At 40.1% G+C, this 20028-nt stretch overlaps 1 protein-coding gene across 1 annotated transcript in view; it reads right to left on the bottom strand.

Moving 5' to 3' along the window:
* syn3 (synapsin III) overlaps window positions 1-20028 on the bottom strand; it is a 114505-nt gene that overhangs the window by 17955 nt on the left and 76522 nt on the right. The window contains exon 7 of the mRNA XM_029277524.2: window positions 3402-3464. Coding sequence (XP_029133357.2) covers window positions 3402-3464 — 63 coding nt within the window. The remainder of the gene's footprint in view (window positions 1-3401; window positions 3465-20028) is intronic.

Genomic DNA, 20028 nt, shown 5'->3' with positions numbered 1-20028 from the left:
AGATTTGGGGTAGTACCTCACTGTTGGTTGGACATAAAGGTTTACTTTTATGCTGATAAACTGATTAATATGGGATAAAGAGTGTAAAGCAAATAAAGAAATAAGACAGTTTGTAAGGTTCTTTTTGAAAATGCAATCCTAAAGGCCTAAAGTAAAATGAACTTTCACACACAAACAAATCCTAAACCCCCCCCCCCCCCCCCAAAAAAAAAATGTGTGGGTGCATCAAAGAAATCCCAAAGAGCTTTTAAAAATGACGCAACACTCACAAAAATCCACGAGAACAAATTCAAGAGTGAGAATTGCACCAAAACAATAAAAAGTGTTTTAAAGAAAGGCATGCAAACTTTGATGGTTCATGTGGTCCCGTAAACAGAGTTGTTAGTTTGATTGGTAATAAAATGGAAACGCTTGTTGGAGCCCACATTAAAAACAGTTTTACTGCAAATAAATCCATTAGCTTCTTAAATGAGCTCATGAGGCAGACAAATATGTTCAAGCTGTTTTGGTATCTGTCAGATGTAGAGAGCTTGAATTTTAGAATTACGTCTGTTAGAATTAAAGACAAGTATATAAGTAATAAAGAACACTATCTGGTAGACTGTCATCAGAGACCAGCCCCTGACATAACTTTGAACCTTTACAACAGTCTCCATCTCCTCTCATTGTATCAAATGTTGAAGCTAAAGTATCCCTTGCAATGGGCGCTGATTTATTGGGCTGGCGACTTCATTTAGAGCCGGAGCTTTGCAGTGTACTTGGCCGCTGAATTGATGTCCTGCCCCCGCCGCTAACCAAAACACACATTTAACTTACCAGTTAAACGGCAAAGATCCCTCAGATCGGCATAGTCTACAGCAGAACAGATTTTTGTGTCCGTTTGGATCAGACACTCACGGTTATTGAAAGTTCAGTGACTCCTGTGTTAGTGCTCGTTATGATCTGCCAATCATAATCTACCATCCACTTGAGCAAGAATCAGTATGATAAGAATGAACTATAAAGACAAAAACTTTGTTTGTGAATTCTTTGGATGTGTATTTGGATTTGTATCCCATGTCCCATCTGTCAACATGGAGAAGGCTTTTTGTTCTACAGCCAGTCAGTAAGGGTGAGCTCTAAATAAATTGGCTTCACTTATAGAGCCGTTGTGTTGTCCACCTTTTTGAACTGTCCATGGTCTAAACTCTGAAAAATGTAATTAATTAATTTAGGGGCAGAATTGAAGGGGTTCATTTAGATTTTAATATAGTTTACATAAAGGTTTGAGTGTGTGTGTTCATTATAAACGTGTGCATTCAGGGGACTTCTTTCAGACTTTGAGGGACCAGGCACTGAGGCTGAGCTCTGAACCTGGCCTGCTCAAAGTGAACGGGCAGAAGTTGAAACGACTAAAAACCAACTGAATGGAGGGAAGTGAGTCACAGCTCACATCATAGCTCCAAAGGAACAAACTGATAGCTAGTGGCAGCTCCAGCTCTGTGCTGTAAGCACGCAAAGCTCCAGAGAATTACGCAAGTCCGCTGAGAAACTAAACAAACTGCAATGATGCAAGGAGAAAGTAGAAAGGTAAGCCAGAGAAGGTGAAACACTGGCAGAGAGATGAAGAGCAGCGCCTGGTGGAAACAGTCGTGTCATACTGGTCGAGTCCAGGCTAAATGACATAATTGCTAGCAAGTGTGTAACTGTGTAAACAAAACACTGCTACTGTTATGTCAGTAAAATGACAGGCCAATAAGGCAGAGCCATGTATTACACATAGCCTTTCAAGCTGCTGGTTGGTACAGTTAGCATAAATTAGCCCTTTCAATGACCTCATCACTCTGTACATTACTTCGGGGTTTGATCTTATGGTGCGCTCCATTTACCTCAGAACTTGTATCACAGAGCTGGGAATGAGGCCACACCCAGGTTAACTGGGTTCCAGTTGTGAGTTGGAAAAGCAACATGGAGGAATTTTACCACTTCTGATTTAAATTTTTATTTTAAAAGGTTCATGAGCACAAGCATGAAACTAAACCTAAATTGACCCAGAATGACTGTGATCTAAAAATTCTTACTTGAAATCCAAATAAGCAGCAAGTAAGCTATGTCCCGTCCATGTAAACAGGATGTAAACACGTTCCGACAACAGTACAGCTGGCGGGACTCGAGCTTCTCACTCATTGTCGACTCAGAGAGACATTTACAGAGGATATACTTGATTTCTGCTTTTTATGTGTCAAATGTTGCACGTTCTTCCTTTAAATTTAACGAGTTGTGTTAATGCAGTGTAAATAAAGATTGAGGAAATGAAAAAATATAGGCAGTGTTTGAATGCATGGTATTTGCAAGCTAAACCAGTTTCTGGCAAGAGCAAACAAAACAGCCATGATCCCACATGTTCTTGTCGCTCTCATAGCTCTGTGAGGTCTGAGGGGTTAAACGAGGTCCTGCTCTACAGGGGCCTGCCAAGTTCCCTTAAAGGCTTATGGGAAATTCTATAGCATGTCTGGCTCCCGAACAGGAAACCAAGCCCATCCAGACAGACGAGGGCCAAAGACATATAGGCTAGGTCTCCGCTTGTGAATCCAATATAACTGGAGGCAGAAAGAGAGACGTGTGGGAGACAAATTGTGTGAATTTAGTGTTGAGCATCATGGCTTTAAAAGAAAATAATGAATCTATATGGAAACAAATACTCCACACTGTTCACACACAGAGCAGACTTAAGTTATTCACATGTAGGTATCGTGTTAGTTTGCCTGAAATTGTGACTCAGCAAGACTGTTGTGTAAGAAAACTTTGCTGTACCCACACTGAATCAGTTGTTTGTCTGTCTGTGTGCTCTATCAGACAATCAGACTCAGTGAGAGTAAACCAGGAATACAAATTTACACCCTGATTAGTAACTGTGATCTGGACACCACGAGGAATTCTAAAGAGCAGGCTCAGACATCACAGATTTGTACAAACTAGATCAGACAAGTTTAGCTTTTTGATCTCTTGTCTCATGTTTGAACCTCAAGTTCAGTCAAAGCTGTCGTGATAGCATCACACTTGACTGTATGCATGACTGGAAGCTAGACAAATCAGAGTGTGAGCCCGTTATCTGAGCCGAGTCTGAAAAAGTCAGTGTGATGTAGACTCTTTAAATGGTGAGTTAGGATTTCTGACACGTGACATGTTAAGTAATCTAAATGATTTAAAGTTATTTTCCTGATCATATTGCTTTAGTTCTAAATAAGAAAATTGAATCAGAATCATGGAATAAGTCCAAGCTTTGCTGCCATTTCATAACGGTTGCACCTTAAAGTTAAAGTTTTTTTTTTTAATTCAGGGGATTTAAACTTTTGTGTCAATCAAAAATAAAAGTTAAAATGTATGTGTGTGTTGTAGTCTGCATGTTTTAAGGAACTCACCTTTCCCATTCCAGCGTAGGCGTGCCCCATTTTGACCACAACAGGGTAGGTAGGGGTTGTAACCTGCAGACAGAAAAACATCGGAATATGAAACTGATATAATAATCACATTCATTCCATAGTTAGGTGAGCGTGATGGAGATCATGTTTACTTTCTCTGCATTTAAACAGCACTTCAGCATATGCGTTACAGTGAGTGATGACGTAGGAAAAGCTGAACAATCGACAGGGTTGTTGTTTAAATAAATGGTGCCAACAAATAAGGATTCAAATGTTCTTTAAAGCTGCTTAAACATGAAGCTTTGACTCTGCAGTATCAACATGGAAGCCCAGGAATTGCTGGTGTTTGGAAAAGGATGTCACAGTGAGTGGAGACATTCAGGTCCTACTTTGTCTTCTAAATATACAGAAAGAAATACGTGTGGTAAACACCGCATTGAGAGGAAATCCAAAAGTGGAAAACTATTTCCAGTTTGAATTGTGTACATTGAGTGTGCAGAACCCTGAAGTGGCTTTTCATGCCGTCCTGCTGAACTTAAAGCTGCCCAGTTTGAGGAGCCGCGAGCTGTAGACAGAAGAATGTTGGTTTGTTACACACTTGGTTCTGGGAAGCTGTGTAGAAGACCACAGCTCATTGGGATGGGTTTGTACAGTAAAAACCTGCTATTTCTCATAGTTTGTAGAAGTGAAGTGAGTGAAGCATCAACAGATTACTTCAAACGTCCCTGTGGGTTATACACGCCCCTTGTTAAATCCACTGATATGACTGTAAATGAGACGTAATCTAAGAGGGACTTTTTCAGTTTCAACAGCATTTTCCAAAACGCTCCTTGGAGGTTACCCAAGGTTATTTAAAGAGACCCTTGGCAAACACAAATCAGAGGGAAGCTGCCTCGCGATGATAAATCACATAAAAATGTTTTATGAAAAGAACCATTGATGGTAAGCAATAGTCTTAATTATTAACATGAATCAACATGTTTCAACCAGAGGCAAAAAGTCAGCAGGGGCGTGAAGTTGAGACCTGTGAGTAGGAAGACAACGCCTAAACAGCTGTTATAACTTCATGCCAACCCTCCCGTCAGCTGACAGGACTACACATCCTAATGTTGCTATCAGCTTGTTTAACGCAGAGCTCGAGGGTGTGAGCTCTCGCTTCTGCTGACAGGTTTTGACAGCACAGGCTCGGCCGACATGCTGCCAAGATAAAGTGTTCTCTAATTGTCTCCATTATCACTTCACGCGTGCCAGTGGACAGAGGAAGGAGGGAGGGGAAGGTTCACTTTGTAATACATGTTAAAGTGATGTAACTGTATGAAGCATTTTGTCAAGCAAAGATAACGCTGTCTTGAAGAAAACTGGACAATGGAACTATTTAAATATCACAACTGGTACAAATCAGTTTTCTAATGAAGTAGTTAATGAGTTGGAATAAATACAAGCTCAGATGGCAACACTTTTTCTATATATCTTACTCCTTACTCTAGTACAGTAGTATCAAATGAAACAGTGAAACCTGAAAAGTTTAAAGTTACAGGACTATGGTATGGTCAACACTCAAGTGCCATTATCACCTAAAATATACGTTTAATTTGAACATAGAAAGGACACACGACTTTTCAGTATTTCAGCTTTCAAGCCTAGGAGGAGTCAGAAGTTCAACAGCAGTTACATGTGTGCGTCACATGAGGAATGATAAACTGCCTGAGGTTCTTGCGAGTGTGTGCGAAGAGAAAGGCAGAATCACAGTTTGCACGTCTGTTAAGTCTGCTGGAGTGTTTTGGGTAGAAGGGTCTTTAACCACCCACTCTGTCTGGACATGTTCCTTCCACTCTTTCCCATCAGTGTGGCAATGACGGCAGACACTGAACATATTGGGGGGAGACGACCACATCCTCTGCCCCCTGATGAAACCGGAGCATCAGACGGGAGACGTGTGCTCACTGTTGTTTCCTGATGAACTCAGAGACCACAAAAACACAAATGATATTACAATATCAGGGAATGAGAACATTGACATCTGATTGCAGTGGTTCAAGAATGTTTACTTCGGCCATGAAGTTATTTTAACACCACTTGAGCCAGATTGTCAGTGTGTGTGTTCTGTCTGTTAAAGAGTGAGCTCAAACTCAGACAGTGGCAAAGAATTCAGAAATATGAAGTTCCAGCATGATTTGTTATATGTGAGGGTGTTTAAGTATTGTTGTTTGGCCTTGAATTTATTCCACATGCTCTGTTTTTATGTTTCCAAAAGTTGAAAAGTAGTTGTACTATTCTCTGTTAATCTTTCTGTGACTTGTATATGGAGTCTGTAATATATATCACTAATTATTCTCTTTTGGTTTGTTTATTGTTCTTTTGTAATTTACAGTAAGTTAGAAAACTTTCTGTATCCGTGGTGCAAACTATGACTTCACTAAGACTTTCCTTCAGACATGAGGGGGACTATTTAATTGTAGGAGCCTTCAGTGATTGATATTATTTACGAGAATGTTTAACAAAAAAAGTTTCCGTCCTTAAAAAAGCCTTGATGGTCATTAGTGCCAGAGAGTTCTCAGATGTGGACATTTTCGTTTAAAACTTCATTTTTATGTTTCATCCCAGCGGCAAGTGTCTACACCGCCTTTTGTTCCCGGCAGAAATCTGTTTAAGGCATCCAGTGTGGTAAAGATGGTAAGAGGTCACGTTTTAGAAAAGCTAATTATACGGTGGGGGATTTCACCAGTCTAGGTTTTGTTTCGTAACACAGAGGCTCCCTTCTTTTACAGTAAATGTGCCAGACGACCAGGCTTGGCACATGATGGAAATACTTCAGGGAAGCCCATCCACTCACACATGCATCCCCTCCCTCTGGCTGTATATGGAAAGCTTGTTGTAAGTGAGTCACGAAGAACTGTCGCTAATGTCTGTCTGAGGTGAATCAGGCTTCCCTGGCTTCAAAACACCTCCATGTGACATTCCAATCCCAAAAACATTCAGACACATGGGGCTGGAAGTTTCCAGAACTCAATGTTCAAAATTGAAACCAAAATTATGTGCAGAGCAAGAGAATTCAAAAACCCTTGCTTACCTGCTATCATTTAATGACCTTTTTACATTAATGACATTAAACATTGTATTTGATTGCAGATTATAATTAGGTTGTAGAAATGGCCTCTTAACTGAAACTCTGTGACTCTGACTCTCTGACATTAAGCTTAAACTCTAACATCAATAAACTGTTTACCTGACAAGACCAAGTGGGATAAACAAGGATTTTTGTCTTCTTGCTTTGAATGCTAAATCATCTCTTATTCAACAACATTTTAAAAGATTTACATTGTGATAACTGTGGCTTGAAAACATTTTGAAGTGATTTAGTTGCGACTTGGGCCAAAGCACAACCTTGAGCAACAGCTTTGAATAAAATCTAAGACTAAAACTAACAACATTAGCAACATTTTCAACTTTATTGACTCAGGGTTCTGAACACCAAGTAATACGGATCCATACATACAGTTTCCACCTATTTGTAAAAACATAAAGCTCTTTAGAATCTCCACTATTTCCATCAACTAGTCACCAAAGCCCTGTTTCCACCAAGCCATCCAGTTTGATACTGTTTGGTAAGGTAAACCCTTCGCTTGCTTGCATTTCAAAAGCTTGATTGATTGATTGTGGTCATCATAATACAGTATAGCACTCAGCATCAGCTGTTCTTAGAACAATGCTGTGATAAACAAACTTTTTCTGCCTGCCATGTACCACATCAGCAGAGATAAAATGAGTCCAAAAAGCGGTCCTGTTCATTTTGGTAGATTTATGCAATTATTGGTGTTTCCACTGTCAAAATTTGGAAACAGTACCAAAATAACCGATCCATACCATCCTACTTTTTGCTACCCTTCTGTTGAAGTACCAAGTGTACTGACCTGACCCTGAAACAACATTTAACAAAGTAACAGTGGCGAGAAAAAAACTGTCTTTAAGAGAACCAGTCTCATGTTGAACAGCCATCTGCTGGGACTGTATTGGTCTTGGAAAGTGGGAAAGAGGGAGATGCAAACAGAAAGATGGATTAACCTGTCAGTGATATTATTCTAGTGACAATACCAGTGTGGCAAACCATGAAACTTCTATTTCAGACAAAGTGAACCGAACTAACTTTTACAAAAAAATTGTCATTTTAGATTGAGACAATACACATGTTTTTTTTATTTATCATGTAGTTAGTGAAAACAACATTAAACCAATTGACGTGGTTAAAGGGTGAAAACAAAGCCAAGACAAATGCGTCACATTCAGCTATCCAATGTAAAGATAAAGAAACGTGCAGTACTTTGGTTGCTGAATCAAAGGAGCCGGATCGTTCTTTGGGGGCACAAGCATTATCCAAGACACACATGGTGCATCCATCCTGCCTTTAGGATCTCTTATTGTTTATTATGGCCATACAAACGTGCCACATCAAGGAAAGAACATGAGACGCAATGGTTTGGGCAGACAACATGAGTAGGGTACCCCGGCCCAGAATCTTTTTCAAGTGTCCGACCACAGTGGGACCAATGACAGCCTGCCCACTTCAAACCCTGCCTGTGGATTAAGTTAGCCTAACCTGACCAATAATGTTTATCATGTAAGTCCAAGTTAAGTTACTGACTGAAATCTTACACCTGACAGAAAAGGCTTCCACTCTGTTTTAGATATGTGGCATATCAACAATTATTTCAAAAAGGGGCCACTAATTGGTATTAAAAATAGCAAAAATGACAACTTTATAAATAATAATAATAATAATAATAATAATAATTGGTTAAAAAAAAGAAATAGAATATATACTTAAAATCAATCTTTATGGTTTGTTTTGGGGATAACATGTAGCTATTCCTTACCCAAGTAAACAAAATAGCAGCAGGCCTAATTCACCAGACTGCAAACCCTCAAAACAAATTTAACGCTTGTTCCAAAACCTAGAGTGACATAAGTGTGACACAAACGGTAGTTCCTGGATACGTGCCCACAACAGACTTTTACGAGTTGTCATGGTAACCCCTCTGGGCTAACATCTGCTCCAAACTCTAAGTAATAGTCATACCCATTGTGCTTAAACGTATACAGTAAAGCCATCTAATGGGGCTTAGTAATTATTGTTGTGGAATTTAAGCTCATCTGGCTTCCATTAAGGTCTGTTCTAGTGTATTTCCATTATGTAGACAGCTGTCTGGAAAACACCACTCCTAGGGAAAGTTTCCAGGGTGGGCACTTTCTTTCAACTCTGAGGGGCTGATGGAGAAGGGACAGAGATGGTTGGTTGCATCTTCTAGTGGTCAAGCCACCTGCTTTGTCATCACAACTTGCAAGGTTTTTGGGAGAGGAAGAAATGGTCAGTACAGTAACACGCCGTTCCATACATCTGTCATTTTACCAATGACTCAATACCTTATAAGCCATTGTCAAATCATCACAGCAGAAGTTGCAAATCATTTGAGGCTCTAAAGGCTTCACTCTGTGGGAGGTGGTGGGGTTTATGCTCATATCATTCTTAATATACAGTCTATGGATCAATCCCACAACCTTCCAGATAAGAGATAACCGACCCTACCACTGAGCCATAATCCAAGACATATTGACTTTCAAATGGATTTAATTATGTTCCAACAGAAAACATCTAGTCATATTGATTTAACTGTAGGATAAAGCCCAGTCCAAACAGGTTCACCAGACAGACAGGTTTCTATGTAAATAGATGTGGGACAAACTGTGCTCATTTATTCATGATATATGGACAGAAACTGGTCTTATGAGAGAGTAATATTTCAGCGATCTTTCATGTGGTTAATATTACAGATGGTTAACCAATATCATTTAATAACAGAATGGAGTAGACTACTTGAGTCCAGTCCATTCATTTAAAATAAACACAGATTTGTTTGAAAGTCAGTGTTGAGTACATGTCCAGACTGTACTACAAAAAATATTTTTCAGTCTAGCTTCTCTGCGGTCGTGCTAAAATAGGGACCTGAACAGGCCTTATTAGCGCTAATCAATTCACGAACCTACATCCCTGCTTCAGATGAAAAAAAAGGGCAGACAGGCTTCGGGCGAGCCAGTCCTGCAAAAACCATCAACGCTGTGCCACATTCCTCTCGGTCTAAAAGGAAAAGTGATGTTGCTTTCCCATTTTCCAGAGGCTTTAACAGTATTAGGTCTCGGAAAAGACTGAGCAGAAATGAAGTGACTGCGCGCAGTCTTGACTGAATGGAATCAGTAGCTCAGTCCTTTCCGCTCAGTGATGTTGGGGAAAACAATTATCCAAATTCCAAACTTCTAGTAAGGACGAGCAAGACAGAAAATAGCACACAAACAAGCAGACAGTTTACCTGTGCGGTTAGATTCCAATTCTCTTTTTCTCTCTAATCATATCTGTCACTCACAGGGAGAACAGAGGTCACAGTCACAAGTTGCTGACAGTTCTTGCGCTGCATTAAAGCCTCTGAGCTGACGCACAACAACTCAATTGCCTTTCCGTTACACGTGGGTTCCAAGAAAACAAATATACCCTACACTCTTCCCCTGAACAATCTCTTCCTGCATCATGTCCCGGCTTTATATCCTGTTTCCACAAAAAAAATACATTAAACTAAGGAAGCTGGATGCTTTAAATAAACAGCTGAACTGTAACGTTCAGGATACAAAGCAGATGCCGCAGTCTGGATTGGATTGTGTTGCTTTAACTACTGCTACACTATCGGCTGTCAAGCTGTGGTTTGCCACTGTCCCATGCAATAATGTCGAGAAAATGGAGTTAAATCCCACAACGTTTGTTTTCAGAAGCAGCAATTGACTATGGGTATGAAGTTGAACAGTTCAAATGTTTGAACAGTGAACTCATTCATTCAGTGGCGATTGTAGAGTGTGTTGGGGCCCAAGGCCAAAAGTTACAAGGGGCCCTCCAATCACCTTTATGTTCTAGATTATAATAGACACATAACTCCTGCTAATTTTTCTTTGTTGACTTTGACAAACTTTGTTTTTCACTGGAATAATGCAATTGATGCTTAGCTGCGCAATGAGAGTGATTGCTGTCAGATTGGGCCCCTCTTGGGGAGGTTTGCTACTGTCATTGCAAAAATTGCACATTTTGAGCCACTGCTGTGGTTTTAATATTTTCAGCCCTCTGGGGCCCCTTACTGGCCTGGGGCCCCAAGCAGTTGCCTGCCTTGCCTGTTGACAAGCAGCTCCTCTGTATTCATTTAGTCTCTCTAGAAATGTTTTATTCCAAAACACCAAAAACAAAGCGATAGATAAATCAATTAGACTGTTGAGTTTGGGATTTTGGCCATGACCGAGTTGGTTTACTGAAGCCAGAAGTTGCCACATAGGACGAAGATCCGGCCAGAGTGTGAATAGTGTATAGTGAAGAGTTATTGGACTTTGAATAATGGCCATGTCTTCACGCTATTTTGATGCAGTCAGATGAGGCTAAAGCTGACCATCAGCTGCTCTCCGAAAAAATTAGTGCCAATTTAGTGAAGAAAAAAAACAGTTATTAGAATATAGCGATAGATACCAAAAACACAATGACTGGAGTTTTAGGCCATTAGCAAGCCACTTGAGGGGCTGCAGTTTTTGCCACTTTTTAAATGACTATTTTTAACTTCTGGAGGTTACTGTTTTAGTATTATTATAGCAGCGTGATTATAAGATTAAAACAGAAGGCCTTGAACTTTACAGTAGGAAGCGTTTCAGAGGGAATCCCTTCTCTACATTTTAAAAGAAGACATTGCAGCATGCAATTTGCAAAAAGGTCAAATACAGAATCTGCATTCTGGATCTTTCAACTCAAACAAGTCATGGCTGAAATAGATAACGATGGCACACTCCCTCAAACCCCCACAACATGACAGTAACTTTAGGACATATTAATACATGTTTCCTGCTCTTTGCTGCTGATAAGGCACAGTGAATGAAAGGGTTCATGGTGTGTCAGCAATATTTTGAAAGAGGAGGAAGGAAAGGCTGGCTTCTGCAGCGTGCATACCAAGTACTCAGCCCGCATGTCAGCACCGCCACTGTTTTCAATTAAGAACCGGTACAAAGGGAGGAGGAAGTAGAAACATCAAGGTGGAAGATGTTTTGGAACAGCTGGATGTGGCAGACCTAGACTGTATTTAAACCAGCTGTGCAAGTAGCAGGAATGGGCGGTACCATGTCATAAATTACTGCAATATCAAACCAAAGTCTGTGATGTATTTTGTCATCATAAACAGCTCTAGATTACAGTCAGGCTCTAAAACCCCTTTAACAATTTTAACCTTTGGTGATAACTAGCAGTGATTGGTTGATGACAGCCATGTTCTTTTTTTAATGAATAAAAGGAGAAGTTGTGCAATATCTGAAGGGAACAGATACACAGTGTGTTCTTTATGATCTAATAAATGAACATGCTGTGGGGGAAAAACCCTTAGCTGTAGAAAAAAGTTCAGCACGTTTACATGGGTAGTTGTGTTTGATTGGATGTCTCCATTTGGATTATTTTGAAATTCTTCCATAGCAACAATCAGTTCATCCTACAGTAGGTTAAAGAATGTAAGGTCAATGTAAAAGTTGGAAGCTTTTCCAGTTTTCATCATATTTATTAAGAGCAACTTCTCAGGAAGTTGTTCATTATTATCTCGGCCCCCCATGGGGCTCCTGACCCTCAAGTTGGGACTCAAAGCTCTAGAGATATGTTAACATGCTTTAACTACGACTGCGGGTAAGATAAAACCGATATTGTATTTGTTCTACAAGGGTTTGAACCTTTTTCCAAATGAAATGAACAATTCCAGGAGAAACAGGGGAACAAAGCGAACACAGGGTCAAGTGTTTGTTATGTGACTCAGCTAGCAGGGAGAGATCCCCTCTACAAGCTGAACAAAGGCTCTTGTATTTGAAAGCTATCTAAACAGCATTATGAATTTCGTAACAGCTCGAATAACAGTTACGTTATGTGACTTTGTCTCCTAGCTGTGGATACATGTTTGTTTAGTCTCCTGTCTTATTAATGGGGGATTCCAGTTGTAAAAATAAATGTAGGATGACTTGCCTCCTGCTGTGGTTTGTCCAGCGAATCGTGGTTAACGCTGGTCAATAAAGCCTACACCCTCTGGTTTTATCAGGGGACGGATCCTTACTAGCCACAGAAAAACTGAGCCATCTAACATCAGAGCTTTATAAGAAAAAACAGCCTACAGCTGTTTGTCAATGCTTAAACAAATAATGGAGAAGAACCTAATACGACTCCACTGAGATTGGTTGACTTTCCCAAGCTGTGTGCGACAATAAAGACAAATGTTTCTTACAGGTTAAGGCGATCAAATTATCAAACTTTCTTGGTGTCTAAGAAATATAGAATAAACTAAAACCTTTTTGGGGAGAAAAATAAAGAAACTTAACTTTATAAAACGTAAAGAAACGCCATGTACTGTAGCATCAGGAAGTTTAGAGCCAGACAGGGCTGTGGAAACTAAATGTGGTGTTACCTTCCTTTAATGCAACACAAGATGCAAAACTGCACCTCTACTGGCAAAATGACGCACATTAGTCAAAACCACAATCTTCTTTCAAAACCAAGCCAGGTAGTTTTGGTGTCTCCAAACCCAACCAAACTACAACAGTTAAACAACACTAATCATGTGTTACAAAGGCTTTATCGTACCCCCATGTATCCGTTCTGCCAGCATGTAATCATAGAAAATTAAAGTAACCACATAAAGTTGTGTTTGGCTTAAGACCATGTCATGTATTTCCGAGATATAAAGTCATTTAAGAGGGTCATAAGTCAAATGGGTCGAAACATCTAGAGCTGCTTTAATATATTTTTAGTCTGTTGGATGCAGCATTGTGAGCTGTAGGTAAGTGTGTAAAGACAACATTGGCAAAACATTATAAAGTCTTCACTGATGATTTGTGTGGCCTATTCATGTATCTACAAAACAAAGAGCCACTTACAGTTAGTATTCACTTAAAGTCTTACCACCTGATGAATGTCCAAAACTCTTTTAGCTTTTGTCGATATGTTCCGTGATTAATAATCCTCTGGCGCATTTTCCACTTCCCACAGAGACACTGAGATGACACTATTCTTAAAATAATAGCTGTTCTTTAAGTGAAGGGCAGATGATTCATCAGTGACTTATTAATCGGTTCCACTTCCTGCAAAACATTATGAGGAGATAACACAGCGCTTCAATTGTTTTGGAAAGAGAGAAAAAAACGGACTGGGGTATCCTGACAGTGTGATGTCATTTCTAAATTTAACCCTGCCCGAGTCCCTAACCCCTACCATTGTGTGACGTCAGCACCCTGTGGACCCTTAACACCCATGACCTTTGACCTGCTGGTGAGTCACTGGTTCTCCCTTGACCATCATGCTTAAAATTAACTTTCTCTCTCCTCCTCCCACACACACCTTCCCTTTGCGGCTTTGGTTTCTCGGAAACATTGTTTTTTTTTTACAGTTTTCTGAGCAGAAAAAAAACCCAATGGAATGATTTACTTTATCTCGCAAAAGAACTCCACACGAGGCAGATTAACTGGGCACACTGCGTTACTAAGAAGGAATAGTTTATGGAGGAGACGTATGGGTAAACACACCTCTCGGTTTGTACTCCTCTCTTAAAATAATATAAGTGGTTATCGGAGAAACAGATTGTGCCTTCGACTTCAATGTTTCTGAGAGCCCATGACTGCATTGTGTGACCAATAAAAGAAATATGAGTTTCCTTTCGTATTGTTTTGGTTATGAGTGTTGGTAGTTCTACTAAACCATGTTTAAACAACACTGAAGTTAATAGACCACATAGGTTTCTTATGTTAGCTGTGTGAGTGGGACTAGCTAGCATGTTGGTATCCCAACACAGTAGGTTAGATGCAGGAAAGGATGAAAACTTGTCTATGAGCATAAAAATACATTTTGCCAGCCAAAATCAGGTATTTTAAGGAATATTCATTGATTCAAAAAACAACAACAACACATTCGAGTCATGTAAGCTCTGTTAGTATACACCTCTAGAGGCAGTAGACAAAACACAGGACTGGTCTGTCCACTTGACGCGTGTAAGTCCAAATCAATCTGATTTTAGCTCTTTTTTTTTGTTAACCTCAGATTAGCTGAAAATTGTCCTCTGTAACTGTCAGCTAGTTGCTTATGTTGTCTGTCTTAAGTCAGTTGGTTTATAAGAGTTTTAGCTTATTGAAAACGGTTTACTAGAGCAGGGGCAGGATGTGCTCAGGTAGATGGAAGGCAGGTCCATTGGCAAGTGAGTCACCCAGTCATTTGATATGAAGGGAAATAATTAGAGACATATAATTGCAAGCCTCAGCTACTTGTTTGTTCTATTTACAAAATAAAAAATAACTACAATTTAACAATTTCACAAATATTCCATAAATAGCTTAGAAAGAATAAATTCCTTACACTAGCTTTAAACAGCTGCATTTGCTCATGAAGAGTTGATGAGGACACTACACTAATCTCAAGTTAAAATCTTTCACTGTTTTTTACTGTGCTCAGCATCAAAACCAGTTTAGGCATTCCCTCATCCTTAAGGAATTCTGAATGCTATTTCCATGCTGTCATATTCTGGTGTTTATGGTTAGGCCTGGCCCCATGCTGTAATACAACCTAGTCATTTTGTGGGGTTTCCTGACCACACTCACACCAAATATGTACAGTAGAATGCAGAAGGGGACCCTGCGTCTGAGCAGTGAGTGCTGTGGTTTCATTTGGCCCACTTGAGTAGGAAGTTACTGACCGTTCATCATATTTTATAGCTGGGGGAGTCCCATTGTGAGCAGGATCATGGGTCAGGGCTGTGTTTGTGTTTCCTTCTCTGATGTCTTAACTCCACATCAGATGACAGACGTGCTGGAGAAGGAAACTGGCGAACATCTGTTGAAATGTTCAGTGGAGTGTAAAGGCTTGACGGCTAACCAATGTGCTACCAGAACCTGATATCACTTCCTAGAGGAGAATGTCACTCAACAACCAATAGCTCACTCTACTGATAGCTTTCTGACATCTTTGGACTCATTTCCAATAATTTCACCTCCATTGTCAAGCTATAAGCAGCAATAAAGGCCAAGGGTCTCTAATGTCAGGTCACGCAAATGACTTCTTAGGGCAGTTGTGTCCATTCTGCTCAAATTAGGTTTTAGTTGGTTAAACTACTTGCTGTCATCGAGGAAGAATGCCTTACGTAAATGGGTTTATACTATTTTCTGAGTCCATTGGCATGTTGGGAAAGCAGGGCATACAAATGCAAAATTACATCAACGTTTACTGAAGGTAGCATTAGACAGCTCAGATAACATCCACTGTTCCACCACATAAACCACTGTGCAAAATCAAACAGCAGACAGACACTAGCTTGTGAACATAGAGAAGCATTAAGCAGCTAAATGGCCAGATATTTCCCTCAGGAATTGGTGGAGAACAAAATGAAGCTCCAGCTGAGACTATTGGTGGGGCAAAGGATCGATACAGCAATATCTTTATCCGGACTTGTGTGATACCCTTATTACATGGTTTAATATTTAAAAACATGGCTCTGAACAGATTTTCCTGCCAGTTGGACTCACAGCATTAGTACGTCAAGAACAAAGAAGAAGCTGACAGCGGTATAGAAGAAGAAGAAGACCTTGGATAACGCTGGACAGCAGTGAAAAGAAGTTGAAGGATAATCCATGATAAGAGGTGAAACCAACACCAAATAACAGCCTATAAAGGATATGTCCAAATCACATTCATAGTAATAGTCAGTTTTGCTTTCAGTGGACAACAGGTGTTTCTTCTCTGACAAGTCAGACACCCAAAAATCTGGACAAAGATCCACCCCAAACCACAAGATCCAAATATCCCCTCTCGACCTAAGAACTGAGGTCAACACTCTTTTCAACTCGGAAACATCCAATTACTTCTTTCCTCCTTTGACTTGACTTGCACTACCGGTTGTCCTCACAGCGCAGAGCTGCAGAGCTAGGGTCGACCTGTCTGTCCCAGTTAACTAGAATGGCATGTGGGCTGTGCAACAGGGCCATGTGAGTGAGGGCTGGGCGCTCTCCCTCGCCGACCGTTCCTCCCGGCGGTGCTATCTTTTCAAGTTTTGCCTCTTCCTGTGACTCTTTAGCGGCTTGTCAGTCGGATGAAAGGTATTTCCTCTGAGTCACCGCTCTGTTCCCTTTTGTCAACTGAGAACCACGCAGGCTTTAAAGACCTCCGGAACACAATGCTGTTGTTTGCTCCCCCCGCGGCCAGCCAGCCTCTAAACAGGCCTTTTACTATAATTGGACTTTTTCAGATGAAATGCACTTTGCTCTGCTTTATGCTTACAGTATGTGTTGGCCTAGTTTGATGACATCTTCTCCAGAGGGTCCCAAGTTTCCTTGATTTTGCTTTGGTTGCGTGGATCAAAATCATGGTGACAAGCTGTGAGAGACCCACATAACAAGAATATTCTGGACACTCTTCTGTTTAATCTTGTCCCATTTCTGACTGGAGTCATTTATTGATGACTGGAAAGTTAAAGTAGAGCGAACAATTTTTCACAGAAGTGGCCCGGGCTTTGATTGGTATAGCTACAATGTTCAAACCTAGGGACCTTGTTGTTGGGCTGAGGTATATGGAGGAGGGCTTCATTTCTCTTATTACAGTCTAAACTATTCTGTGTGGACAGCTGGAAGCCAAGACGACACATTGATCCCACACACATATGGTGAGCAGCTTTCCCTCTTCAACTGTTCACTACTTAAGGGAAATCAAGCTTCATATACTTTTACAAAGTGCACTCTAGTTTTGTCTTTATCTGACGCCACTTTCCAATTTGCCTTTTTGCTGTTTTTTCTAGAAGGCCTGTTGAACTGCACACAGTGAAGAGTTTGACCTTGATGCTTCCAGTCCAGATTAGGGATAATTTAAACAGACAGATATAAAACACATGTGTAAATTCACCCTCTTGATCATAAACAATGCTATAGAGATAGTGAAAAACCAGTCATGAAGAAAAATCAAGGAATATTGTCCAAAATCATGACTTACATTGATTATTCTGAAGAACTGACTGCGATATGTTCTACTTGAGGTGATCTTTAGATCAGAGATATGGTAGAATATATGACCCTGTGATGTACAGTTAGATTTTAAGATTGTTAGCACTCTAAAGTTGATTTGGTAGAAATGAAAGTACAGTCAGCAGCAAATATCCAATTCCTCAATATTACACTGCCATGAGCTCAATCAGAAATGCCTTTGAACAACTTCCTGTGCAATTTTGGATGGAGATATAAAGCAGCCAGAGACAGTTTTGAATGTGAAAATATCAAACCTCAGCAAAAAAATTCAATGGCAAACAATACTACCCTACATACATGAAGATACACATTCATTGGCCTTCAAATATTATAAACTGTTTTTACTGATTCCCAACTGTAACCTTACTTATGTTGTTTGGCTTTTGTTAGAAACCCAGCTAAAATCACTCAAAATGAAAATAAAAGAAGTATAAAGTATCCTATCCAGGTGTTGTATTTTTCTGTTATGGCTTCCAAACACCCCTAGCTTCTTTGGCAAGCTAACAAGTAGCTGACTAAAATCATCACCTAAACTAAGAATAGAGGCACAACTAACTAAACTAAAACTAACTAAAAGAAGACAACTTTGGAGTATCAAAGTGTTGATAATGTCCTCTAATTATTAGAGGCCAACAGCTTCCTAATATGTCTAGCAACTTCAGTTTTGGAAAGCTAACACGTAGCTGTTGGACCCAAACCAATCACACAGAGAGCAAAGTGTCAAGCAGTGTACAAGCTAACCCCAAAATCATTCAAAGCATCTCAGTTGCATAAATGAATTAAGGGTTGAGATGTTTTTATCAAATTTCCTTTCATTTCATTCATGAGCATTTAAGGACGGACTTTTAAAGATATAGATCCAATAACATCATCCCTAATTTGGTCTGTTTCCTTCCCTTGGCTGGGTTCAAGCTGTTATCTGAGGGATATATGTTAAGAATGTTAGACTGTTTCACCTCTTAATGTATGAGTGAAGTCATAAGTTATGGTGCCCAGTGAGTGATTCACTCTTCTTCCAATCGGTCTGAACCCGTTTTCATCCCCATATTTGGGGGGGGGGAGGAGGAGGATGTAAATCCACCTGTTACTCATGCCAATCTAATGTCTAACTAATCTGCTGGTTCAGACTTCAGATTTGAGGCTGAAATAATATCTGACCAGGCATTATCAATGGTTAACGACGGTCGAGCAGCTGCTGTGTTTCCACTAAAGCTGTTAGAGTCATCCAACCTGCTCTGGACATGCAGCCAATACCGTAAGAAAGGACCTGCTTGGTGATGATGCTGAATTTCAGCATATGTTTAATGTTCTGTTATTACTTTAATTTGGAGTGAAACCAAATATGTGTTGATGAACAGTTCTGTCCCTGAACGCACCACCGTTAAAACAGCATGTCCAGGGTAAAAGTGAAAGGACAAAAAGAGTGTGGATGATGAATTCTGGATGTAAGTCTGAGTCATGGGTGAAGGTTGAATGGAAACCATTCATGACATTTCCTGTGTATTATTCTAGTCAAAAACAATATATCCTGTTTGTTCAGTCTGCAAAGCAAGGGAGAATTGTCTCATGAGGCCTACAATAACTGACTTCAGTCACTTTAACAAGTATTTCTATTAAATCAAACTCACTTTTAACACAACTTTTAACACAAGCTTATCAGCACCATGCTCCGTACAAAATAAAATGTATTCTGGCCTTGGGGGCTCTTTAAACCGAGATAACTATTAATGAAGGCGCATAAAGGGTCAGAGTTCCCAGACCTGATTATTACAGGCTTGCTTATATAACTTTGAGAAGCGTCAACTCTTAACAGAGCTCCCTCAGTCTCAGCAGATAAGCCTCTATCCAAAAGAGATAACGCTGCTCCAGTCTGAACCACAAAAAACAGCCAGGACAAAGAGAAGGGTGTTTAATTGTCTAATGTGACTGGTGGTGCTTGAGCGAATTCATTTTAAAATGAAAGGCACCAAATTAGTCTGTGAGGGATGCCTGCATGTCCACAGAAGCAGTCACAGGTAGAACTGAATTCATGTAAGGAAACGTGAAAGAAAAACTGATGCCTTGTTTAATCTTCACACTTGGAATCTGGCTGCAAACTGTATTCAATACAGTGTAAGTATTACTAATACTAACAAGGGGGCGTCAGGAGGGTGGGCAGCATGACTAAGTGAGACTAGGTGAGAAGTGGGCAAAGAAGATAATGCTCTTTACAAAATGGAAACAGCCAATCTTGCATAACTTTATTTCTAAGACATGTTTCCAAGTTTGTAAATTAACTGGATCTGAAATGATTAGTCAAGAAATTAATTCATGAATCAGTAGTTTGCAGTTGTAAAATAAAAAAAACATGATTATAACTATGATATGGAGGGACACTCAAGACAAAGTTAAGTATTATGCTGAGTTCAGGGCTGGGAACTGGATGGTCGCTGGTTCAAGTCCCGTTACAGACCGAGTTCTGGAAGTAGGGCTGGTAGCTGGAGAGGTGCCAGTTCACTTCCCTGAGCGCAGCCTTGGTGCTCTTGGGCAACACACC

This window comes from Labrus bergylta, chromosome 23, assembly GCF_963930695.1.
Source record: "Labrus bergylta chromosome 23, fLabBer1.1, whole genome shotgun sequence".
In the NCBI taxonomy this organism is placed as follows: Eukaryota; Metazoa; Chordata; class Actinopteri; order Labriformes; family Labridae; genus Labrus; species Labrus bergylta.
The sequence above is the reverse complement of the archived record's forward strand: the minus strand, read 5'-3'. Positions and strand labels throughout refer to the sequence as shown.